The sequence below is a fragment of the Hyperoodon ampullatus genome, assembly GCF_949752795.1.
Source record: "Hyperoodon ampullatus genome assembly, chromosome: 2".
NCBI lineage: Eukaryota > Metazoa > Chordata > Mammalia > Artiodactyla > Ziphiidae > Hyperoodon > Hyperoodon ampullatus.
In genome coordinates this window covers 1,837,878-1,864,580 of record NC_136915.1, presented here as the reverse complement: position 1 = coordinate 1,864,580, position 26,703 = coordinate 1,837,878, and the positions used below count along the sequence as shown (strand labels likewise).

The 26,703-nt window shown below is 56.7% G+C and overlaps 1 protein-coding gene across 3 annotated transcripts in view; it reads right to left on the bottom strand.

Annotated features, from left to right (window-relative positions):
* Positions 1 to 26,703, bottom strand: part of PRDM16 (PR/SET domain 16) — a gene marked incomplete at both ends in the record, with an annotated part of 321,800 nt that overhangs the window by 150,318 nt on the left and 144,779 nt on the right. For 2 of the 3 annotated variants that reach the window (XM_079696337.1, XM_079696339.1), the window contains one exon: positions 11,549 to 11,599. In XM_079696337.1, coding sequence (XP_079552463.1) covers positions 11,549 to 11,599 — 51 coding nt within the window. The remainder of the gene's footprint in view (positions 1 to 11,548; positions 11,600 to 26,703) is intronic. The other variant, XM_079696338.1, reaches the window with a different exon arrangement.

Genomic DNA, 26,703 nt, shown 5'->3' with positions numbered 1-26,703 from the left:
GGCCCCGACGTGGCCTGACTTTGCTCACAGGAGACACGGTCGCTGCGCCCCGGGCAGAGGCCTGTCCTCCTCACCTGCTGAGAACCTGGCATTAAGCCCCATCCTGGGACCTGCCAGTCAGCGCCCACCCAGACCATCCTCCTGGGTGAGCTTCGCAAGAGACAGCCCTCCCCTGGGGCCGGTTCTACCTCTCAGGGGCCGCATGTGGGCGACACGGGACGAAGATGCCCACCGGCCCCCAGTGTGCCCACTGGTCCAGACCTTTCTGAGGCTAATTTGATGTTTTTCTCTACCTTGCCAGTTCCCTTTTATTGTACCTCTGCATTTCTCGTCCAAAACAGAAATACAAAGGGAGGAAATCTATTCAGAATTCCTCCTCCTCATTTTATTTTTGTAGCTCTCCAGGGTGCCCATGCTTCAGATTCCCTTCCGATAATTATCTGCCCTTTCGGGGCCTTGGTAACCCAGAGCCTCGGGCTTGAGTGGCAAGAAGCAAGCGCTGGCCTGGCTGCGGCACACACAGGACATCCTCGGGGACACTGAGACCCGCAAGCTTGGCCCATCCCCTTGGCACCCAGCGTGAGTCTGGAGAAGCAGATTTTTATTATTCACTTTTGTCTTTGAATACCTCTGCTTACTCTCAGCTGATCTATGATGAACAGCACGTCAGACTCTTTTTATGTGATAATTTTCCATCCCCGGCAACACGCACATTTCTGTGGCTAATACTCTGAATCTTGGCCATTGCTCAGAAATAACAGAGGCAAGGTTCCAACAGAAAATAATAAGTCTTGCTTTTTATGACTTAATTTATCAACACTATACTGGAGAAACATCTTGTTAACTGGGTAAGAAGAAACTGTTCGCCAACAGGGCCCCGGCTGATGGGAGTGGCGTCAGCTGGAAATGATGCATCCCGTCAGCAAACGGAGAGCCAGTGCTGAAGGAAGGATCATTCAAAGAAGGAAATATTAAGTGAGAAAATGATACCCTCACGCCAAATCTGTTAGATTAAGAATCCCGCTCCTTCTGGCGTGAATCAATTTGTTATCCTCACAATGTTTCCCTTTCTATAATAGAGAACACAAAGGAGAATTGCCCAGAAATATGACTGCTTAGAATCACCAACCTACAGGGATAGGGCCAAGGCCATGTGACAAGATGGGGGCATTTCTACCCAAAATGCACAGAGCAAACAGCACAAGAAGCTCTTGGAAGCTTGCCCACCACTAGGAGGAGTGTCTGATCTGGGACATTGCAGCTGGGCATCACCAGGGGACCAGGGACACCAAGAACAAAGCCTGTGGCAAACCATCTGCGCAGGCGATGGGTCTCAGAACATGAGCCGTGAGGGCAGAGACCTGGTGGAACTCGGCCTGGTGTCTCCAGCACCTGGGACAGCGTCCTGCACACAGTAGGTGCTTGGTAAGTATGTGTTGAGGGGGTGAGTGAGTAAGTGAAAGAATGCAGGGTGTTTTGAGATGACGCAGAACCAGACAAAGCACTAGGCATTCCCTAAATGAATCAGTCAGGGTGAGTGAGGTTATGCCCCAATAACAAACAGTCTCCAAAACGCAGAGGCCTGACAAAAGCTGCATTTCTGCTGCAGGCCTGGCAAACTCACAGGGCGGCGATTCTTAATTACCTCAGGATCTATCTTTCTGGCTACAGTTTCCGAGGGCACAGAGTGCTGGAGGGTATCATGCTAGCCGCTGGCCACTGAGCTAGAAGTGACCTGCATCTCTCACAGCCATTGGCCTGACAGCTCATCCAACCACAGGGCAGGCAGAAGTTCCATCCTACCTCGGTCCCAGAAGGCACAGTCAGACACGTGGGTGAACAGCACTGAGGGAGCCCACACGAAGGCCCGGGGGGGAACCCTGGACTACAAGGAGTTTATAACCTAACTAACGGGAATGCTCCCTGTGGACTGACCACGGTCACCTCAATGTTAAGTCCTTTGCCACTTAGAGTGTTGCTACAGGACAGGAACTGTATAAGCACTTTATGTGACTTCACATATTTAATAACTAAAATACCCCATATAGATATTAATTTTTAAAAATCACCCATTATATCACCGCAAAGAATGACAGTATTTTTGTATATTTCCTTCCAGCCTTTTCATATTACGTGTGCCCTTAAATGTGAGTATATATTTTATGTAAGATGTGTGTGTGTGTATAATATGCCACTTTCTGAAAATCCTTTTTTTAAAGAAGTAATAGCCCTCATCTTTTTAGAGCAGTTTTGGGTTTATAGGAAAATGAGTGGACAGTATAGAGAGTTCCCATGTCCCCCACCATCACCTCCCCCGCCAACTGCTTCCCTTATTATTATCATCTTGTATTAGTGTGGCCACTTGTTACAGTTGATGAGCCAATAGTGATACATCATCTTTAAAGCCCCTGATTGACACTAGGGTTCACTCTTGGTGTTGTGTATTCACAGGTCTGGATAAATATATGATAACATGTATCCACCAGTACAGTATCTTACAGGGTAGTTTCTCTGCCCTAAAAATCCTCTGTGCTCCCACATTCACCACCACCCCCAACCCCAGACAACCACGATCTTTTTACTGTCTCCATAGTTTTGCCTTTTCCAGAATTTCATAGAGTTGGAATCATATACGTGTAGCCTTTTCAGACTGGCTTCTTTCACTTAATAATACATATTTAAAGTTCCTCCATGTCTTTCTGTGGCCTAAGGGCAATGATGATTATGTGTGTCACCTCCCCCTCCTCTCCTGCCATCACCACCAGAACAAGACGTCCCATGTACCGTGCTGGATAAGGAAGAAACTGGACCCAACCATCAGCTTGGAACCAAGCCAGGCCAAGCCCAGACTAGATCAGCCAACTTGCAGACAGGTGAAGATCAATGAGTGTTGTTTTAAGTGTTAAGGGTTTGGGGTGGTTTGTTACACAGCGTCATTGTGTAATAGCTGACTGATACACCAACTTCAATCACTCCAGCCCAACCCCCTCTTGCTTTTCTCTGAGTTCAATCGTATTTATTGTTCAATCATATTTACCCCAATTCTTGAAGGGTCTGGAGGGCAATACACAGTACAACATGAGACTTAGGAACACTTGCTTTGGAGTCTTGTGGCTGGCCCTGGAAAATTCCTAGCCTCCTCACTGAATCGTGTGGCCTTAGGCAACTGACAAACTGTCTGTTCCTTAATTTTCTATGCAGTAAAGTGGGAATAATAGTGCCTGGGGGTGATCGGGGGTAAATGAGCCGATGTGTATAAAGAGCCTGGCAGGCTTCTGTAATGACAACACTGACCATGACAGCGGTTAAGAACAGCAGCAGCGCCCGGCTCCCAGGGCTTGTGTTCAGGAGGGGACAGCCTCATTGGGGGCAAGAGAGGCCCAATTCCACTTCCCCACAAGCCCACCCACCCGTCCGCTGTCCTTTCTCCCCAACACCCACTCCCCCTGCCTCCCATGCATCAGCACAAGGCACTGTCAGCCTGCAGCAACATGGGCCCGGAAGCTGCCTTGGGAGCTGGGGCGGAGGCTGGGGGCTCAGGGCCAGGTTCTGACGGGCCCCGCGGGACCCTACCCCCACACACCCATCTGTGCTACACACACCTGTGCCTCACACACCTGTTGTACACACATGCAGGGAGCCACCTCACATCTCAGAGGAGTCATGAGCAGAGGTGAGCTGAGAGGCGGGTGGACCTTCCACATCCCCGAGGCCGGGGCAGGTGCCTGTCGGGACAGCAGGCAGCTTCTCAGGTGGGCTGGGGAGGACACGGCCTTCCCCAAGAGTTTCCACCTGCCAGGCAGGCCTCGGAGACCCCCAGACGCTGGGAGGATGAGGCCCTCCCCGCTCTAGCTCAGGCCTGGGCCGAGAGAAGCAGTGGAAGGTTCTGTTCCCCACTCTTGGGCCTGGGGACCGCCCAGGGCCCTGCCTGGAGACCACGTGCCCATGGCCTCCCTAGGCCTTCACGGGTGACCCTCAGAGGCACGAGGGGACCTCAGGAAGCCGGCTCTCTCTGGAGGCCTGGATGTTCCGCCTGCACCCTGAGAGAGAAGTGACACACGGCTCGAGGTGACCGGCCGTGGGAGGGGCCGAGGGTCCACAGCACCCACCCGCTGCCGCCCTTTACCCTGGAGAGGGACGGGCCACCTTGACACCGTGTGTGTGTATAAAACCAGAAGTCAGCCTTACACTCAGAACGAAGACCCGACGGCAGGTTTTGTAGAGCAAAGGTGAGCCCTGTGGTTCTCCCTGTGCCGCAGGCAGAGGACGCGCCCACGAGCCAGCAATGCCTGCCGAGGAAGCTCGCGTCTACTTTCGAAGCAGAAGGCGCTGAGTAGGCCTCAAGCTGATATATTTTTCTCTCTTAATGGTGCGGCACAATTTAATTAACTCACCGTTGCGCCCACCTGAAGGTGACAGAGTTTATTGACACCGCCATCTGGCTCCTATAAAGCCGGTAATGTAGACAGTAAATCCTCTTCATTACCTGCTGCCGGTGGAGGCCACCTCTCCCTGCCACCTTCCCCAGTGCCGTCCTGCGAGGGCCGCCTGGACACCCCAAGGTGCTGGCGCGGTTTCCAGGAGAGTGAGGCAGGCACCACGCCTGTAACCTCTGACCCGCTGCAGGTGGTCCCCTGGCCAGGGCCACCCAGGGCCACGTGGGCCCCCTTGTCCCACACCAGTAACAATAACAGTAACAGTGGCCACAGGCCCCAAGGTCCATTCAGCTGGCCCAATTTATCGCTATCCTCCTGATGCCCAGGCCATGCAGGGTTCTGGATTATCATTTCCCCCGTTCGCAGGGGAGGAAACAGAAATGCAGAAGTTCAAGTTCAGGGCCTAGAGCCACACCATCTAGGGCAGAGCCACGTTCAGAGGGCCAGGGGTGGGCTGGGCAGAGGCGACGGACCCAGCATGGCCTCCCGACCCGGGTCTCCAGTGAGAAGGAAAGGGTCCTTTGTCTACTTTCCGGGTAATGTACGTTTTCAAGTTCTGAATCTGTCCTTTGAAATCAGTGACGTTTTGTCTGCCCTTGCTTGAGGTTTGGGCAGAGAGTGTCAGCAGGGTGGGGGAAGGGCCTGACCACAGAGATGTCACCTGCTCCCCATGCGCCCTGCCAGGAGCTGCTGCTGGACCCCAAGGAGGGGGGTCCCGCTGGCCGGGCTCTGGCCCCCTCACACCCACCTCCCTCCTCCAGGACCTCCACCCCAATCTGCAGCCCAGAAGCCTTTCAGAAGGTTTCACAAGGGATGCTTCAGTATGAGAAAGAAAACCCAGTTCATTGCTTTCTCAGCAGCAAAAACAGAGGGAAAATTCACCTCTCATTCCTCCCAGCCCCCAGGCGAGGTTCTCAGGGTTGGGTGGGTCCATCTGCTCAACGTGCCCCCCTCTGCCCGCTCTGAGCCCCTGCCCCACCCCGTCCAGCTAAGACGAGGCCTTCCTCAGACACGCAGGTCTGCAGCAGGTAATAAATTACTGCGGAGGAAATTAATTACCTGCAACTCTCCCCAGCTTAATCTGATGGTTTAGGCTGACTTCAGGGGCCCTTAGGTTGGGCTGGGGGTGGTAAACTCAGCTCAGTTGCTGGGGGAACAAAATGCAAATCCAGCCTGGAGCTGCCTGCGACTCGCCCTCGACACCCTACTGCTGTTGGCCCATTAATCACCCTTATCTGCCTGGGAGGGGGCCACAGCGCCACGGCCCCCCAGAGGGCAAGTTCAGGTGCTGCGCGGTGGCGAGAGGGCAGAGTCCACCCGGGACGGCTGATGTGGAGGCGGCCAGGGCTTCCAGGCTGCGGCCCCTCCCTCAGGCTGGATTTTCTGCTGGCACCCGAGCCACCAGGGTCACGCCTAAGGGCCTCTTCAGATAAGCGTCTACAGTTGTGAAAAAATGAGGCCCCTCTGGGAGGGGCAGGGGGAGGGGCAAGAGCAAGACGCGGGGCTGGTCCCCAGCGGCTGAGGGTCCCCAAGGCCACCAGCCCAGAGCTGCTGCGGGAAAGGGGACCGGCGGAGGCGGGGCTTTCCGACTTTCTGCGTCTTGGCCCCATTACACTTCTCCACTCGGCAGCCTTTGATTCAGCAAAATCAAGGATGCAAACTTCTTAGGAGTACTTAGTTTCCATGGCAACCGAAGCTGACCTCAACATTATTGTTCTCAAGAGGGGACTGACTTTACTATATGTTCATTCACTGAATTAATGGACTCCTGGTTCTTTTATCAGCAACCCCGAACAAAGGAAAGGGAAGCATGTCTCTGAAGGGCTTTCAGCCACTGTCCAGCCTTTGTCCGGGGCTTACCGGAACGAAGCAAGTCTATCCAGCCCGAGATTATCAAAATCAACTTGGAGCTGTCTCCGTGGCAGCTAAGCACACTTTGATTTCATAAAGACATAACCGATCCCACATGCAAATTATTAATTGTGAGCCCAGGCCTCTTAGGGCTTGGGACTCTGCTGTGATTTTTGTCAGGAATCAAGGGCGTTGTAGGTAAACTGCAATTGAATTATAGCACCTGGGTGGCTCCTGAGTGTTGCTGGCTGGGGGGTAAAGAGGAAAAGAAAAGGATTTCTAAAACTAACCTCGCTGGCACAGGCAAAGCGTAACAGGAACAATCAAGCTTGTTCTGGTCCCAGTGAGACCGGCTGACCGCGACGCGTGCTCACTGGCCCTAGTCCTGGGGCTTCGGGGCTGGAGCATCTCCCCATCTCTTGTTCCAGCCACAATCCTTCCTTCCCCACCGGCCTTCCTCACCCTCCAGCCACCTGGAAAATACCCCTGCTTCCTCCAAGGGAAAAACAATGCACAGGAAATAAACCACTTGAAGAGACACTGATCGCAAATGCCTGGCCCGAAACCCCCAAGGCACAGCCTGGTCGCAGCCTCGCGGAGACCTGGGGTGTGTGATCTTCTCAACTAATTGCTGCACAAAAGACACTTAGCAGCTGCCTGTCCATCTCCACTCCCACCTTTCCGGGTTTCCTGGCTCCCCATCATCCTTTATTAGCCTTCAGGTCCCTGGGGAAGGAGCCAGGAGTCCTGGGGCGCCCATTACCAGAGGCATTTCGCCCGGGCCAGGCTATATAAAACATGCACGTATAACAACCCAGTGGGACAGGCCGAGGTCCTCACATCCAAATAATCATTTCACGAATTATCATAATTATCAATCAATCACCCTATTTGGACAGTGCCAGGTTGGGCTATCGGATGACTTTTATGACCTGTAGCATTTTGTACGGAATAACAGAGAGAGATTTATGGACCTATCCTGGTCCCACTCCAGCAGTAGGGCTTTATTAGCTCAGCTTATTTTTGACTCTGCTTCAAAGCCTCGGGCTCCCCACCCCTGGCCCGGAGCGCTGGCTGGGGTGGCCACAATCTGGGATGCTTCTGAAGACGCACCTTTCCCAGTCTGGTCCCAGCCCCACTGATGCGAACTCTTGATTCATTTATTTATTTTGGAGGGGCGGAGGCAGCGTGGGCAGAGAAGTTGGGGGAGAGAAGAAAAAAGAAAAAGAAAGAGGTCACTTCCCTCTTCATTTTCTCCCGGTTGTACTGTATTAACACGTCCTTCCTTCTCAAGACGGTCAAAGAAAACAAGATAAAGCGAGACAATGGGACGGCTGTTGGGGGCCTGGTGCTTCCCCCTTTCATATCACCAGAGAGATTGAATCAAAATTCTTCTAGCTGATACCATCTCCCCGGGTGGACCACACTCTTGTTAGCGGATAAATTCAAGCCCTCCAGAAAGTCAAAGAATAAATTTAAGCCTTTTGCCAAATGTCTATCCTATTGGATTTTGATAAGACGGCCATTGAGTCTTAATAATGTCTTCCATCCATTTTCAGCGGGCCCTTAACACGGCTCTTTATTCGTCCCCAAAGCCTCTTTGCCCGGCCTTTTTATTACGGGCTCTGGCGGGCTCTCCAGGGAGCCAGGCGACCCGAGTGATGGATGGACAACTCGCTAGATTATCTCCTGCAGATGTTGGCTCTCCAGGAGCCCGGGGCTTTCCCTCTAAGTAAACAGAGACTAAAGGGAGTGGGCGGGCAGCGAGCAGTCCCAGAGGCCCCGGCCCGAGGCTAGAAACGGTGACCAGCCCGACCTGCAGCCAAAGTGACTTCTGGGGGGAAGTGCGTGCGCAGCCCAAGTGCACACCTGGGCGAGCGAGGGGCAGCCAGGGCACCAGCACGGAGTGTGAAAGCTCTGGGCTGCACTGCGCACGTGGAGATGGGGCTCCGGCAGGAGGATGCAGGAATGCAGAGACGGGGGTGGGGGCGTGAGGTGGGGAGGTGGGGAGGGTGGGAGGGTGGAGGGGGGTGGGAGGGACGAAGACGGATGCGTGGCACCGCAGGGGGACCCAGGGGAGACTGGGGGACAGAGGGACGTCGGAGGCCAGAGGGAGGCGGGAGACCAGCGGGGGTGGGGATGGAGGGGACCGGGGATGGAGGGGACCGGAAGGAGGGGCACAGGAGAGCTGGGGGGAGGGGGATGGAGGGTTCTCAGGGGCGGGGCCAAGCCCAGTGCAGGCTCATAGGCTGCGGTCGCTGTCACTCCAACGCGAGCCCCGCCCTGCACCATAGACCCTGGGTTCAAATCCCGCCTCCACCGCAGAAGTAGAGGCCGCTAGCCTCACTGGGCCTGGATTCTGTCCCCTGTAAACTCTTTTTTTTTTTTTTTTTTTTTTTTTTGTGGTACGCGGGCCTCTCACTGCTGTGGCCTCTCCCGCTGCGGAGCACAAGCTCCGGACGCACAGGCTCAGCGGCCATGGCCCATGGGCCCAGCCGCTCCGCGGCATGTGGGATCTTCCCGGACCGGGGCACGAACCCACGTCCCCTGCATCGGCAGGCGGACTCTCAACCACTGCGCCACCAGGGAAGCCCCCCTGTAAACTCTTGACAGGTGGATTCCGCAGACCCTTCAGCAACCTGCCTCTTTAATACTGAGAATTTATAACCACCGCTTCCTACAAAACATCCCTGTTTCTGCATCTCCTGTGTCAAGCCACTGATTGAATTAATTAGCCTTAGTTACATTTCACCAACGCACGCCAATAAAGAGCAGGAAGTGTGATCCGGTTAATCCTAAAGATGGAATAAGTGATGCTCAGAGGTGTCAGCCGACCAACCCAAGGCTGCACAGCCTCCAACGCGGCCCCGGTGTCTCTTAAGGCCCCAGACGTGCACGTCTTTGGAGGGGGAGAGCCCTGTTCAGCCAGACGTGAAAATCCTAAACCACAGGACTGATAAACGAGGTCTACGTCCCATTACCAAGGAATTCGCTAAATTAGTCCTTAAAAAGCACACTGAGGCACGTGTGGTCCTCTTATGTAATAAGCATATATGCATCTCCACAGCTGTAAGTGACACACCTGTTGGTAACCTGCACCTTCTATTTGGGACGAAGGTCAAGGGTACGCTGCGCTGACAGTCCTCCGGCCCCGCAGCGGGAGCCCGGCTGCCTTTGCACCCGAGTCTCTCTCAGCCCCTCCCTCCCTTCCTGGGAAGTGACCAGATGGCTCCAGACACCAGGCTTAGTTTTCGATCATCGACCAATGTGACCTGGGTCCCTGGTCAGACGGCACCTGCACCCACCCCGTGAGTAGCTCTTGGAAGGACGTCTGGACCACGGTAGCCAAGGCCCAACAGCCCCGCCGTTTGTAAAAGGAAAGGCCAATCAGGAGATGGCCCGGCCTCAGGGAACGGAGGATGTGCCAGCTCAAAGGCATCCTTTCCTCCTCACGACCTGAACATTAGACCCGACCTTTCCACGTTCCGCCTTGAACCTTGTCCCCAGGCCGTCCCACCTCTAACCTCCAGCCGGTGGGTGTCAGCCCGTCAGCTGCTTCTTTGTGGAAAAGATGACTGTTCCACGTTCTCTCTAGAAGTTAAGAGACGAGCTGACTGCAGTCCCTGCTCGTGGGAAGTGGAAATACACAATCCTCTGAAATGTGGGAAAGCTGCTTCGGCTGCTTTGCCACCTTAGCCTTTAAGAAAACATGAGTTCATTCCCGGAGACAGGAAGGGGGAAGGGCTGCTGTTGGGATTTACTTCGGGGCCATCAGATGCGCTTCAAGGAAGAGAGGCCTCAGGCCCCCGGGCAGCGGGACAGGGAGAGGACACCTTGTCCCAGCTCTGCTCAGACAAAAGGGTCCCCCCGGGGCCAGACACAGACCACGGTTATGGAGACAAACGAGGCCAGAAGGTCACCGCTGCCAGAGGTCACCCCTTCACGAGGTCACCGCCGGGTCAGACAACGTCCCCCATTGCACAGTTTTCTCCAAAATCAATGTCTCCGGGGTTGACCCCGGCGAGAAGGGCATGGCCCCCATCCCTTACGGATCGGCCCCCCCAGACGGCAGCTCCCCCTGAGGCCTCGGCTCTAACCAGCCAGCCAGACACAGGGAGAAAGTCACAAAGTTTGGCAGAACCAGCAAATTGCATGCTCTTCACTTCCAGACCCAGAAAGGAATTTTCCTGATGACGGGAATGCACGCTCAAGCGGTGGCGTTGACCCTCCCAGGAGAGGTGACAGTGCCCCGTGAGCACAGCTCCGTGATTCCGACATTAAGAAAACCGCCCTTGATAGGAGCACGGTAGCCCCTGGCTGACTCATCGCCCCAGCCGCCCGTGCTGTGCTTCCCGACGCGGTCGGGGGACCAGGAGAAGATGGACTCTCTCTGCTTTGTCTGGGTGGCGCCTTGAAGCCCAGATGCCAGGAGAGAGAAGGCTATAGTAATCCTACTGGAAAACCCAAATACCGCATCAGCTACCGTGTGTGTGTGTGTTGGTGTGTGTGCACGTGTGCGCATTTGTGTCTCTGTGTGTGCACATGTCTCTGCGTGTGCACGTGTGTCTGTGTGTGTATATGCATGTGCATGTGTATGGATGGCCCGAGTTCTATGGCCGTTGAACTACATCTGATGAACGGCTTCTGGGTTTTGGAGGTGATTTCTGCATCCCATCCCTCTGCTGTCTGTCTCACGTGCAGGGTGCACACGCAGGAACGTGCCTGCCTGTGGATGCCTGCTTTCCTCTGGGGGCGTGTGTATTTTGGGGGGCCTAGTTCACTCTCTGAACCTTTTGGAACTAATGTTTGTCAACCGGCTGTTACCCATCACCATGGGATGATGCCCACGTTAACACTTTCTTTCGCTTGATGGTTTGCTTATTCAATGCCGTGCCTGAGCCCTCTTTGGAGGCTGAGTACTGCAAGCGGCTTTGTTGAATCTGCAGCCAATTGTGTGTTTTTTCTCTCTATATTCTTTTCACGTGAGTATCCAGTGGAGCTAGTTAAATAAACACAACCTGCCTTTATTTAATTTCCACACGTCAGCCTGGCCCGGAGCATTCCCACAGGTTCGGGGCTTGCCTCGGTTCTCCGGAACTAGGATGGTTCCGTGAAGTGAGCCCCTGCTGCTACACGGTGAAAACAAGCATCCGTCCTAATCACTCAGGAATCAGCATTCTGCGCACACGCTTGACCACAGATAACCCGTCCTCGGGTGTACACTGGACGGGAGGGGGGAAGGCGCGGGCCAGCTCTCCTACCTTTTGGATGCAGCCCTCCTGGGACGACACCTCTGCGTCCGTCAGCATTTGCTGCAAAACAATTTGGAAAGGGGTTGTTAGTTTCCAACAAAACGCGGTCCTCAAGCTACGGTGGGTTATACATCGTGCGAGCAGAGCCAGCGTGCTCTGAAGGAACACGGGTAAGGCGGGTGGCTTCTTCAAGATAAGAAGGAGAACCGGGATCCTCTATTCCGACCGTTTGTTGCACAGGGATTTGTTGGGCTGGAGCCGCCCTGTGGAGCTGCTCAGCCTGGTCCTGTAGTGAGTGGGTACAGACCCACACGGAGGGTCCTTACTGCCTGCTGCACGTATGAGTAGGAACAGTCCAGTGGGGGCACCGAGATGCTTGAAATGTGTAACAGGCTCCCTCCTTGTTTCCTGGGGTGAGCTCCTGCCCCAGCAGTGGGCGGTGGCAGCACCAGGAAGTCCTCCCCCCGCCCATGGGACACAGGCTTGGGACAGCGAGGAGAGAAAGTGCCAGTCGTTCTGGGTCTTTCTTCCACCGGACAGCTTTGGCTTGGAGCTTTCCTTGGCTCGGCTCTAAAGAGCTGTAGCATTTTGCCTGGCTGGCATCTCCTCTTAACCACCAAGTTCCACTCCAGAGGGGTGGCATTTCAGCGACGGGTCCCAGAGCGCTTTCTAAGCTAAGCAAACCGACAAATTAGCTGTATCCATGGGATTTTCCCTTCTGGGTCACAAGTACCCTGCACAGACACGTACATAAATTTGTAATGTCATTTCCATAAGAATAGAAAACAAGATGGAAACGAATATTTGGAAAATAATAAGAGAAATGGGGTCAAATCCAGGGGTTTTATTTCCCCTCCCCTTAAAATGACACTATTGCCTTTTCAAATGACAAGCGTGGAAGAGGGTGCCCGCTGGTGCCCACGCAGGCCAGGTCAGAGGACCAAGACGCTGCGTTCCAAAATGCTGGCGGATTTGCCCAGGCTCAGCTGTAATAACAATAAGTCATATTTTTAAATGTTGAGAATTCTAACCAATTGGGGATTTTATGTTTCTTTTAATAGATTCTGAAATTGTGGTTTGGAATGCAACTAGGAGTGAAAACAGAGAATGAGACAGAAGAGGAGGACACGGAGACACCGGGGAGGCTCCTCAGGAGAGCCAGCTGGAGACCAGGTCACTAGTTGCTCTGTCCCCGCTGGCCCGGGCTGGACAGGCCCCGGGAGAGACCTGGGGGCTGAGCTCTGCCAGCAGACGGGCTTGTGTAGCTTCCCTCTACTCTGTCTGCTTTTCACTCCCAAAGCCAGAGCCTAGAGGGCTGGCTGGAGGCTGGGTCAACGCCGGGACAGGAGGAGAGAGAGGCTGACTGCTTGGATCCCAGGAAAGCCTTGGTGTCCAGGAACGGACCGTGCTCCCCAGGGAGGGAGATGGACCACTCTCCGGCCACAGGCTGCCGGGCCTGCACCTGGACTGGAGACCTTTGCCAGCATCACGCAGAACTGGGGGTCCGAGCCCTGGCCCCGAGTCCTGTGATTCACCAACATGCCCCTTACGAAGGGGCGGCTTGAACCAGAGGGAGAAAAAAATGTGTATTAATTTTTCTAAGCCGCGCAGCCTCCAGGGCCCGGGACAAAACCGCGGAAGGGGAGCACCCGTCCGAACGACTCCCCTTCCTGGGTCCCGTCCCCTCATGAAGGACAAAGGAGGCCCCTACCCAACGCCCACCATCGAGGAACTGGAGCCTCACGGCCCAGCCATGCCGCTTCTCATCACCCTGCTGCTGTGACTCGTCCCAGAGGAGGGGCCTCAGGGACCCTCCCAGGTGTCACGAAACCCGGCAAGCGTGCTGACCACCAGGAGACTGTGCTGAGGAAGGTGACAAGCTGGCCTTCTCAGCCGGGCCCAGCTCATCCCATGCCCACGCGGGCCGTGCACTTGGTTACGGGCCAGGCTCGCCGTTGATTTGGGGGCACCTGGAGAAGCCACCCTTGGGAGACCAGAGAGCCTTCAGGGCTGTACCTGCCCACGGCCTGCAGGCCTGTGCTGGCGGCAAAGCTCTGGTTGGGGGTAGAGAGGCAGACGTTCAAACCGCACCTTCCTTGAAGGTCAAGACGCCAGCACAACACACCAAGCACAGCACAGAACCGGGCGGGGCCGGGTGGGACCAGGTGGGACCAGACAGACGAAGGTCTCCAATGCTCCTCGGAGCCAGCCCCTTGGCTCCCTTGGACAGGCCTGGGGTGTGGGCAGTTGAGCTGCAGGACCACAGGTGAGCAGAACGGAGCCCCACACAGTCCAGTGATGCAGAGAGAGCTGGGGCTGTTAAGCCCAGCCTGGCCGACACCCCCGTCCAGAGGAAGCCTAACCCTCTGCCAATGACCCCAAAGAAAGCAGCATCCTCCTGATGGGGAGTGGGTTGCAGGACCGCCCCGTTCCGGCAGCTTCTGCATGCCCACCCCGATGTAACGGCCCTCCTTGGTAGGTGTGCCCGCCATCACCTCTGCTCTTCACCCACTGCTGACCTCAGGTGCAAACCCACCCCACGCACCCCTCCTGGAGCCTCTGCTCTGGCCTCCTCCCCGCCAAGGCCGCCCCTTTGCTGAAAAACCTCTTTATTTTGCTCGTTGAGCCCTCGGCACACGTGCTGCTGGCCGGCGGCTGCTGGCAGCGGCGGGCTCTGCTCTCAGGCCCGTCTCCGCACCGGCAGAAGGATTAGGTGTGTTTTGATTCAGCAGTTTAGCCAAAAAAGTGAGGTTTGACCTGGAGCATTTGCTTCTCTCCTGGGTCTCGGTGCCAGGATTGAGCTAAGTGGGGTTGCTCAAAGCATCTTTTTTGACTCTTAAAATAAATAGCCTCTGTTCTCCAAAAAGTCAGCCCAGAGGAGACACACACACAGACATCCATATGCTCACAGCTCCGGAGTTCTGGCGTGTCCCCCGAGGGGGCTAGGCTTTCTGCTTGGTGTCACAAACGGATCCCAGAAGGCTTCTCTCCCTTCAAAATAGCCTGTTATGAAAGGATCTGAAAACATACCTACAGGAGGAAACCCAGACAGAGCCCCGACCTCGCGGCTTCCAAAACCAGAGAGAAGTGAATGAATTCCCCACCCCCTGCCCAAGTCTGGCCTGTGGTCCAAGAGGTCACCAAACGTTCTCATTTACCGACCTCTTCCTCTTGGCCTTGGAGCCCAGGCCTCTCTCTAACCTGTTCCTCTCTGTCCACTGCTGAAGTCGCCTTTTCCACCCAAAGAGGTAGGTGTGTCTGCGTCTAGAAGTGGCTACAAGCTGATTCCAAGGCCCCTCCCCTTGAAGAAGCCTCCATGGGCCGGGCCAGGGCCGTCTGCACAGGTCACTGCTCAGGACTGTCCCAGGAGACAGGGCTGGGGTTCGGGTTTGATAGAGGACCCCCTCCCATGCCGTCCTGGCTCTGAGCCTCACTCTGCTGCCCTCCGGGAAACTGGGGGACACAGTCTGAGCAGGCAGGTCAAGACGGAGGCTGGTGCCGCCTCCCCAGCCCCGTGGTCAGCTGCTTTGGACTCTGCATCACCTGCCCTCTGAGGAGGGTTTCAGGCCCAGTGAAGCAGTGCCTTCAAATGCACCCAACGCATTGCCGCTCAGAACTCATCAAATCCCCCTGTTGCGAGCTCATCTTAATTCCTGCAAAGAACGCCCAAGGCCTCACGTGTGCATCCTCCCTTCCTGGGAAGACAGGCTTTTTAAAGAACAATTCTCATGCTGAGTTTTCTGACCAAATCAAAGTCCTACCATGACAGCCACTTTCCCTGGTAGCAATGCCGCAGTGACCGCTGATGGGCACAGCAGCAGCGTGGTGACAGGAGGACAGCGGGGGCTGTCCAGGCCCCAAAGGCGGATCCCCCGTCCTTCTCATGGCTGCCCCATCTGGGTGAGAGCTATCGTTATACCGGCTTTACAGGTAGGAGCTGGAGGCTCGGGAGTTGCAGTGACAGAGGGCAAAGGCCAAAGAGCTGCTGGGTGCTGGAGGCTGCGTCCAAGCCCCGGCCCCCTGATTCTGGAGGAACGAGGGGCCACTGGGTGGTGTGTCCGGTGGAAAGGAGCCACACGCCGCCGACCCGTCCGACAGGGACTCGCACCTGAACCCCGGCCAGACCATCTCCCTGCCAGGCCGGCCGTGTGGCCTGGGTGGGGTCCCGCTGGCAGTGCCCCCAGGAGCCGTCAGGGCGGTTAGTCACTGGCCAGCCCGCTCTGGCTCCCGAGCAAAGGCTCCAACGGTGTTGACACAAACTCTTGAGCTCTCAACTGGGAGTGGGTCACATTTATTTATTTTTTGCATTAAAAAAAAGAAAAAAAACTCAGCTTAGCCGTGTTTGAGCTACAGAAATGATTTTTTTGAAAGGCGCCTTGGACACTGTTTTTCACTTTTATGCCTAAACAGATACTTCTCAGTTCTTTCAAGTGAGATCTTACCCAATGAATGGAGACTCTCTCTTTACTCCTAAGAAAAATATTTACACAGTCAAGTATGGCACGAAAAAGGACCCAGGCTCCTCCAGAGGGCCCGGCCCGAAACGCATCTAGGTCTCCGCACGCTGTTTACATTCCCAGCCCGGCATCTCCGCCCTCCCCTCCCCAAAGGCATTTCCCAAGCCTCCCGCTTGGGACCCTGAAGTCGGGGTACTGGGAGCGGCCCCTCCTCGGCGTGGGACAGGAGGAACCAGCCCTGCTTGAGGGACAGCCAAGTCCCACCTTCTCTACTTTTTCTGTTCGCCAACAAAAAACCTGGGCGCCCTGCAAGGGCTTTATCTAGACTCGCCCCAATTCTCCCAGATCCCCCCCAGACCTCCACCCCGGAGTGGGGGCCTCTATGTCTCTTGACCTCTGTGGAGTGTTTCGGGGCCTCATTAGCACAAGCTAACGAGGGGCGGGCGGCTTTTCCTGGCCCACACTTCCCTGCATGGCCCCAGCGCTCTGGGCATGGTTTGCCCGCTGTCAGATGTGCTGAGAACACTCTGTTTGCTGGCAGCTCCCAGCCGTGGGCACGCGCCCCTCTGCTGGACACCCTGCCCTGCCCGGGGCTGTCGGGTGCCCATACCTCCCCTCCTGCAGGACAGACGACTGAGTGAGTGAACGAATCACGCCCTCTGAGTCCCCCAGGTTTATGGTCTAGTCTGTCCTAGGTCCCCTTCACAGCCTCCTTCCAGAAGCACCCATTGGGCACCTTTGGTCTGCCCTGCCCCACGGAAGGTGCCTTGGAGACATTTAAAGAAATCTTGAAACCGCGTTGATTCCAGTGTCAGCTACTTTGGGGAAGAGGCAACGGCTGAAGCCTACCCGCTTCTCCAACAATACCGACGTGAACAGGGACCCCCCTCAGAAGGTAGGGGCAGAGGTGGGCAGATGAGCTGGCCCAGAGGACGGGAAGGGGCCGCCAGGTTCAGAGAGGTCCTGAGGGCCCCGCTGCCTTGGGCGTCCTCAAGTGCCAGGCGGGGTTTCAATTTGCCTCTGAGGGTGAATATGGATGCCGGTGCTGGCCAGGCGGATGGTTGGGGGCCGGGGGCGGGGGGAACACGGGAGGAAGGAGGGTCTGCAGGAGGCAGGCAGGGAAGGCGGCCTCGTGTAAGCCCTGGATGCTAAGTGGTGGCGGTCCTCGGGTCTTCCCTGCTCACCTGCCTGTTGACACGCCACAGTGGGCTCCGGGGGCGGGGTGGGCCCAGAGCTCAGGCCGCAGGGCGCCGGTTCCCCACCATCAGCTGGGGGACCTGTCAGAGGCCACCCGAAGGGACACAGCGAGATAGCAGGGAACAGAGGGCCGGCCGGGCCGGGCGCCACGGTGGGCTCACATTAGGCCTTAGAACTGAGAACAAGCCTCTGAGGGAGAGCTGCCGTCCCCCTCTTTACAGATGAGAAAGGAGCTCAGAAAGGTAGAGTAACCTTCCCGCATGTGCACAGCTGGCGAGGGTGGACACAGACGTCCACCCGCGGGGATCGAGAGTATGGGGCCCGTGGGGCGGGGGCACCGACAGAGGGCAGGGCTGTGCAGCCCCCTTGCCAAGGAAAGACCGAAGGCAGCCCAGGTGTGGACCTGCCTGGCCTCTGACCCCTGGTCACCCAGGCATCCGACCCCTGGTCACCCAGGCATCCGACAGAGCAGGGTTCCTGCTGCAACCGTCTTGCCGATAAAGAGCCCAAAGAAATAAGGGCAGCGCCACCAGCCCCAGGCTCCCCAGCTTCCTTCCAACCCACAGGCCACCCTGTAACAGCCCAGCACCTGAGCCGAACTCACCACGAACACTCCCCCGGCAGACAGCAAGTCCCTGGTCTTTCGCTCGGAATCACAGGCCCCTCAGAGCCATCTGGATGGGGGTCCCACCTGTCATTCCCACCAGCTCCTGGCCTGGGCAGCAGCCCACCCAGGCCCCCAGGGCTGTGACACACGGCCCCCTTGGCCTGCCACCACTGTGACCTTGCCTTGACCCCTGTGTCTGATGCCACGGGGACATGGGCACGCTTGGGGCAGGGCTTGGCCTGACCACCTTCCCTGGGGGCGGCAGTTGTTCTGGGGGGGAGGGGGTTGTTTGCAAGGACCCCTGCTCCCCCAGGACCGCCCTCCAAAGCTATCCCTTTCAAGAGAGAAGAGAGTGCAGGTCACGCCCAGCTCAGGACACCCAACCTCTGGCCGAGCCGTTCCAACAAGGCTCTGAATTCTCCCCCAGGCCAAATACAGGTTCCTCACACACTGGGCAGCTCGGGTCTCAGAGCCCAACCCCACAGACACTGCTCAGCCCTTTCTGTCTCCACTTTCTGAATGGGGTGGCCTGGGTCCAAATCTGACCTGGCCTAGGAGCCCCTGCCCTCTTGCCCTGGCCCCAGCAGGAGCTCGTTCCCAGAGCTCCTACCTGGGGGCTCATGTCCAGCTGAGCTCTGGACACAGAGAACAGGCTGGTGGGCCGGGTCATGAGGGAGCTTGGGTTGGGGCACCGACTAGGCAGGTGCTGGCAGGAGGAGGCTGCTGGGTCCACACTTGTGTCAGCAGCCGTGGCACGGGCTCCAGAATCCCCCTCTGCCAGGCAGTGAGCTGAGGCCTGAGCCCAGGTCGGGCTCCGCGGGCCCTTGTCCTGAGGAGGTGCGTGTTCAGTGTCCCACCTGGCCTCAGGCGACAGCTTCTTCCTCCTGCTTCCGGAAGATTCATGTCCCCAGAGGAAGTGCACGTAAATCCTAAGAGCTGGGTGACGTGTGGCACATCCAATCAATGGCTCGTGACGGCCATAGCTTTCAGCCTTCGGGAACCACCGGTGCGTCCAGGGGCCTCGCGATAGCCAGCTCCAGGAGGTGGACGTGCACCCCCGGAAACCAGGAGAAGCAAACAGCTGTTTGTTCCTGGATCTGGTGCCAGAGCTTCCTCCTGAGGGTCTGGGTTCAAGAGGAGAAAGCCAAGAGCTGGAAGGAGCGTGTGGACTCGGGAGGCCTCAGACCCTGCAGGAGAGTCCCAGCTTTTCTAGAACGTTCTTTCACATTCCAAAAGCCCAGCGTCCCTGTGCGGCCGACCCTTCTGCGGCCCCAGAACATTGCTCATCCATCGCGGGTGTCAGGCGCGTGCAGGACCGGCTTCCCGCGGCTTCCCTGCTGTGCTCAATCCCGTTGGCTTAAACCAACACGGGGCTCTGCCCATCGCAAACCAGAGGTGGCTCTGCCCACGCACGTCTGAAAATACGTCCTTCTGGGACCACTGTGGGCCCTGCATGACTGGCTTCCAGACCTTCTGATAGCGCTGTACTCCAGCCTCGCCCGGACACCTGGATGACAGCCCATCTGGAGAAGCCGCCTCCGAGACACTGCAGCCCCGGGGACTTTGCACCTTGGCGTCTCCCAAGGGGGAAAATAAATCACAGGTCAATTATCGGTTCTACGTGCACACGTGCACACGTGCACATTTGTCTTTTATTCTCAACCCTTTTTAGTTATAGAAATAACCTGCATATTGACAGAATCATATTAACGCACTTCAACTTGACCCCGCTTATCGATAACTTGTTTGTTAGATGATCCTTAAAAATCATAAGTGAAGAAAAAGGGGTCATGGACCTCCAGCAATGGCTGCTCGACAGATGCAAGTTTGAAAGTCCAGAGACCCAAGGCTGGGATGCGGGTGGGGCTGAGGTGATGCTGAAATGTGACGACTCTCTCCCACCCCGCCCCGCCCACCGTGAATCCCCTGGGATTTGGGCTCTTCTTGGGCTGTGAATTCCTACCCCTCCTACTGGGGCATGGGGTCACCTTTAATAACTGGAAGGTGGGCGGGTCAGAAGTGATCACCCCACATTTCAGCACAGAGTTGAATTTCAACTCCCATAACAATGTCAGGCAGTGCTTTCCAGGGACAGAGAAGTGACACAATGTGAAAAGGCAGCCACCAGTGGTCCCTGTGCCCATGGGGGCGATGACCTGGGGGACAGCAGGCCTTTCCCCATCACACTCTGGCCTTGTCTGATCCTCAGCCTTTAATTATTCCACGGATTCACTCTGCAAACATTGGAGGACCCTCTCACTTTGGGGATCGCAAACGTCCAAGCCAGAAGTACATTGTTTCGAATCCAGATTATACTACTGTAGCAGTGACAGTAGTGACAGCCCACTGTCAGCCCTGCGGGAGGCACACTGATCTCTACGAATCCCCACTTGCCAGCTAAGCTCAGAGAGGTTGAGCTGCTCACCCGGCGTCACACAGCTGGGATTCCAACCAGGCCGCACTTGAGCCATTAGGCTGCGCGGCCTCCACAGATCTGGCTCCATCTGGGGAGCGGGTCGGGGGCGGGCATCGTGAGGAGGAGGGAGGGGAGGATGATGAGAAAGGGACCTGGGCTTTGTCTCCTACAAAGGATGCTTCCAATCTGGGGGGAGGGGCCGGCCCTGCAGAGCCCGAGTGCCTGGGCTTTGGTCGCAGCTGCCGTGCTAACGCGAGACCACCGTGCGTGGGGTCGGTAGGAGGTGGGGAGCCGCCCAGCAAGAGCTCACACTTTCCTAATGGGGCCCAATTACAGCAACAGCTGTGTGGAGGAATTCCGCACTGATCCGCTGTGAAAAATGGGCAGCCTTTGGAATCTTAGAGCATCCTTGCAACTGCCATGCAGCCAGGAGCCCCCAGGGCCCGGATCTGCTCTCTGGGGGGCAGGTTGAAGCAGCAGAGCTGGGCCAGGCCACCCACTCCCACTCCGGCTCGAATTTCCAAGCAAACCCCATGCCGCCCCCCACCCCGCTTCTGCTTTTCCAGCTCAGGGTCAGGCACGTTGGGGATGAGGGAACTCGGGAGGACTTCCCAGACTAGGGCGGGCCCGTGGCTCAGGCCGCCTGCCCTGGGCACGCCTGTCAGGGCTTCCCGGCCAATATGGGGTGTCCGCTGGACCCTCCTTCCTCAGGGGCCTTGGCAGGGCAGGAGGGGGCACAGGGCAGCACAGAGAACCCTGGTCCAGAGCCGGCTCTCCCGCCCTCCGTACCCGTGTGCCCCTGCTAACCAGCCTTGAATTGCTCACCTGAGAAAAGGGGGGCACACACGTCGGAGGCTGGCGCTGTCCACGGCACCCCCTCCTGGGGCGGGGGAAGGGGAATAGCCTACAGTCAGGGTGCTCAGAAGCCGCAGTAGGGAGGAAGAGGGCTACCTTGGCCTCTGGCAGGGTCGGCGGGGCAAATCTAGCCTGTGGCCTGTGTCCATGTGGCCTGTGAGCTACGAGGGCCGTTACATGTTTAAAGAGTTGTGAAAATAAAGAATATGCAACAGGGATCGCTTGTGGCACAAAAAGCCTGCCATGTGTACTGTCTGGTTCTCTGCAGAAGCCGCATGTGGTCCCCCCAGCCCAGGGCGGACACCGCCACTAGAGGAGGAGGTGGGAGGTCTCGTGTCCTTGGAAATGCGGGCACGATGCCTCCTGAACCCTCTGTGGGCACGGAGGACGGGGTGGGCAGAGACAGCTCCCCGTCCCAGGGCAGCTTTGCTCAGTGGCCAAGAGACAGGGCAGCCAGCAAGCCGGGTTCCCAGAACACCTGATCCCGCGAACAGCTGCCGCGCCCGCCCGGCCCCCCGCCCAGAGCGCATTCTCAGCTGCAGCCTCCTGCCGGGAAGAGATGGTGTGAAATTGGAAGCAGTTTGAAACTGCTCCGTGCCTTGTCTTTCTTTCCTTTCCTGTTTGTTCTCCAACAAAAAGTGCTCAAAGTTGTCATGAAGGAAATCTCCAAACACCCATTGGGATGTCCACCTCAAGCCCCTCAACATCCCGGTGAGACCCCTCAGGTGGGGAGACCCTTCCCAAGGGGCAGGTCTGGTGGCCGAGAGGCCCTGGTTCATTGAGGTTCCGGCCTGGGGGACCCGGAGCGTGAGGGTGGGGGACACATCTTCATGACACTGGGGGACCTGGGCGCCCTCGCCAACGCCTTCTGGAGAGCCCCCTGGCTCATCAGGAATGGGCCGCAGGTTGTCATGGAGGCCGTTCTGGCTCTCGAGACCTCAGCTAGGGAGCTTGGTGCCCAAAACTGTCCTCTGCCGAGTTCACTTTAGCACGACGCTGGAGGGACCCAAGGATGTGCCTGTGTCACCTCGGGCCACAGTGACACCCCCAGAAGCGCAGAGAGTGACACACAGACACCAAAAGTACCTGCTGACCGTCCTGACTTCTGCACAGAGTGTGATTTTACGCTGCATCCCCTCTTTCTAACGAGTCGCCAGCGTGCGAGAGGTCACGTCAGTGCAGAGAGCACAAGTCACTCCCCTCTGGCCCCCGCCCGAGGTCTGAGATCTGAGGTCTGGATCCCACTGCTCTCCTGAGAGCCGGCGTCCAGCAGCCAAAAACCTCAGGACACGTGCACACCCCTGCTGCCTTCCTTCCTCTTTGTAGTCCTGAAAGCAAAGCAAGAGCTTCTTCAATCCTTCTCTGGTTTTCCTGCAACTGCCAGAGGTAAGAATGGGCAGCTGGAGCCCAGTCCACAGACCCTGGAGGAGCGGCGTGGGAACAGGCCCCCATCAGACCTGTCGCAGGAGTGGCTGCAGGCTCGGGCCACGTGGGGGGAGCTGGGGTGACACTCTGGTGCTCGCTGCCATGCCTGTCACTTTAACATGACAAGGTCACCCTCTGCCTGCGGGATGGACTCAGAAAACCGACCCCCATTAGCGCCGGAGGTAGAGTGGGCACAGGGGCATGCGTGTCCCCAGGGCCGTCTGGAGGGGGCTCGGGAGGGTGCCTGGGGGCCCCGCGGGCTATGAGCCTCTCCGGTCCTGCCCCACAGCTCTGAGCTGGTCTGCAGGGCGTTGGCGCTGCCAGGGAAGACTGTCCATGCAGCCCGTGCCTGGGACAACATGGCCTCAGGGAAACATTGACCGCGTTCACAGAAATATTCTTGGGGCCAGACGGATTTTTAAAACTCTATTCTTGGAGCTGGGAGATTTTGTGCGGCAGCATATAATTGATTTGCTTTTTCCAAAGACTGAGAAGAGAGCTGAGGTCTGCCGGGCGGCGAACCACACAAGGCCTGTGCGAGCACCGCCCGTGGGGGGCAGGGGGTGAGGGCAGCGTGTCCCACACCTGGAGAGAGACAGGCAGAGACGGGGGAGATAAAGAGTCAGAGACAGAGAGAGACAGAAGGAGAGAGAGCGGTGGAGGGGACAGAGACAGGGAGAGACACAGAGAGCACAAGCAGCCCCTGGAGACCCCTCCCGGCAGGGGCCCGGGAGAACCGGGTTAAGCTGAGTGGGGAGGGCACGGGGACAGAGAATGGGGTCCCCCCGGCAGAGCTCAGCAGGCCTGCACCGCGGAGGTGGACGGCTCCCGGACAAAGACCACCTGAGCTCATCAGACACGAGCATCACACCGGCACATGTGCACAGCCTCAGCTGGGCCTGTGGCTTGACCGCTGGGCCAGCCTCCACCTCTCAGCACTTGGGGCGGAGAGCGAGATGGGGCCCCATGCTGGGTGCCTCACTGCTCCTCCCGGAGGGCCTCGCCCCTGCCCCCGGCCCCCTGGCCGGCTGGGCGAGCCCTGCATCCTCACGCCCTCCATTTTTGGTTGGTTGGTTTGGTCTAACGGTCTCGATTACGGCACATTCGTGAACTTAAAAGACAGATTCCTCTGAGTGGAGGCTGCCCGGCCCCGCAGAGTCGGCCAGCAGACGCAAGCAGACTTCTGGGCCATTTTCCTCCCGCAGTTCCACACCCGAAGCAAACATATCTGCGTGCCCTGGTCGGTTTGCTTTCCCTCCCTAGACACCTTGTGCTTCTCCAGGTTTCTGCGCCTGGGAGAGGCCCTCGGACTTGGACAGATGCCCCCCTCAGAGCTCTTTAGAAGAGGGACATCCCTGCGGATGGAATCGGTGATGCCAGCTGACGGGGGCAGCCTCGTGGCAGGTGATTCGTTCTTGTCTGGTTTTCTTGTATCAGAAAAAAGGTTTACTTGTATGAAACGATAAAACTTGGGATACAGCAAGGAGGCCCCATCTCAAAACAGAGGACAGGACAAGTAATAAACTTGACCCCTGGGTGCCTGTGCGGGGGTGGGGGGGCCAGGACGGCGCGCCAGCCCCAAAGCAGACCGCAGAGCAGCACCTGCCCCCAGAGCCCTGGGGCGGGCAGCCCGCTGGAGGAAACTCTCCACAGCCAGCAAGGGAGTCTGGCCTCTGCGTCTCACCCAGTCAGGTCCCAGAGCTGGGCCCTGAGTCCCTGATCCTGGGGTCCGATTTTGGGCGCACGGGTCCTGATTTCCTTCTGGCGCTGGCCATGAGCGGGCACGGCAGGGCTGGCCACGGCCATGTCCCTGCTCTCTGGGCTGTCTGCTCTCTGAGCCCCTCCACTCAGCAGCTCATGCCTGAAAGACACCACAATCTTTTTACCCAATTTTCCAGCTGAGTTGACTGAGGCCTGTGAAGGTCAAGGAGCTTGCCCGGGGTCACTGAGTAACACAGCTAAGCCTCTGGCCTCAGGACAAGGATGCGGGACTCTGGTTCCTGTTCCTGATCGCTTCACCGAAGACTCTTCCATAAATAATAGAAATAACAGGGCTTCGTTTTTCGTTGGAGGATGAACTCCCCAAAGCACCACCAGGGCTGTGGTCAGCACACACTGCCAAGCCCTCGTGGGGTGCAAGTGGGCGCAGGCATTAGTTTGTCACAGCCGTCCAAAGGCCTGGAAAGAGAGTCTGACGCTCGGTCCATGCAACAGGGGCTGATGAGTCACCACTGACAGTTATTAGCCTATCATTAGACGTATGAATTGCCTCTTTCATACCACATGCCTATCCTTCAAGTGCTTTATTAACTAACATTAACCAACCCAATTAGCAAAAGACACTGTATTTGTGTAATTAGTAACTTGAGGCTTTATTCTGTCTTGCTCTTAAAGAGAAAAGGCATTGGATGCTGATTAGCTTACACTGTACAATTAGAGAAGAGGTCGGGGCTCAGACGGAACGCTCGGATCCCTGGGGTCCCGTTAAGGTACCCGGCCCTCCAAAGACCCGCGGGGGTTTATGCTTGTGGTGTTTAAGCGTCTCCAATTGCTTCCTCTCGCATCCAAGCCCCTCCCTGCTGTTGGCATGGCCTTCAACGTGAGGAAGGGGAAATATTTATTTTTATTATAAACGTAGAGGCCCAAGCAGTGAGGAACCTTGTTATTAAACCCTCCAAGCCCAGTTCTGCAGAAAAGCTCAAAATCCAACTTTGAGTATTGATTGCAAGGTTTTTTTTTTCCTAATCGGACGCCAAGAGGAACTCAGTGGGGAAAGATGTGTCGGGGCCGGCCCTGGAGGGCAGCTCCTCTGTTTGCGTCTCTGAGCGAACAGGCCGGTTTCAGAGGGGCCAGATGTTCTAGCTAAGAGCTGCAGGCTGCAGGCTGCGTGTGTGCATGCCACTCAGGACTTGAGAACCGGGCTCTCATCCCGTCTGAGTGATCGGGCTGCAGGGGGTTCACCAAGAGGGCCCCGTGTTGGAAGTGACCATGGTGCACGGGCCAGGGGCCCTTCTGCACTCCCCATGGGAGCTCCAAACTCCATTTTTTTCACTTATTTTCTTTTAAGATTTTTTTTTTGATGGAAACCATTTTTATAGTCTTTATTGAATTTGTTACAGTATTGCTTCTGTTTTATGTTTTGGTTCTTTGGTTGCGAGGCATGTGGGGTCTCAGCTCCCCGATCGAACCCACACCCCCTGTGTTGGAAGGCGAAGTCTTAACCACTGGACCGCCAGGGAAGTCCCCTCAAACTTTAGTAGTTTGTGAACCTGCAGAGCAAGCTCTGTGGCTCTGAGTAACTGCCCCACTAGCTTTTCTTTTATTTGTATTTATTTACTAGGCGTGCCGGAAAACTCATAACCGGGGGTTGCTCGGACCATCTTCCCGCTGACCACCCTCGAGTTCTGGACGGGAAGGAAGATGGCCTCTGCCTTCCTTCCCGGCACCTGAGCCACCTGAACGAGGGAGCTGGTGTTTCACCAAAGCATCCTTGAACCTGCCCAGCTGACCGGCACCGCCCACACCCCCAGGCCGAGCCATCTTGAACATAGCCGCGTCAGTGATCCAGGCTGGCTGTCCTGTCACCCCTGGAGCACAGAGAAAGGCAAACCTCCCGCACCAAATTCCATTGTTCGACAGAGGCGACAGTCACCTTGCAGGGCCTGGCGGTGCGTGCGGCCCGGCTGCCCTGCCCACACGTCTGGCTGCCCCAGGAGCTCTGTCCCGGGATCCGACACTTCTGGGGGCGGAGCTGGATTTCCTGCTTGCAACCCAGATGCTCGGGCAGCGAGCAGACCTCCCTGACTTCATTCCAGGGCCCGTTTTAGAGGGACGGAGACTTTTTTCAACTCCGTCAAAGTAGGATTCTCAGGCTTTTTTTTTTTTTTTTTTTTTTCCATTACTTCTCAAAATGAAGTTCAAACGCTTTAAGTCTGAAAGGCTCACCTCTTTTCTGGTCATCCTTGCTTTTATTCTCTGCTGCCTGTTCTCGTGCACTTGCGTGCACACATGCGCACACGTGCACAGACACACACGGACTATCTGCCCATCACAGGCAGGTGGGCACGAGTCCGCCGGGTGCTCATGGAAGGCAGGACAGACGAGGAGACCTGGGTGCAAACACTGCAGAAACCTCTTCAAAATATTTGGGTTTGTCAAAATCCCAAACCGCTGTTGCCAGGCACTTTTCCCGCTAGTGTTTGAGCCC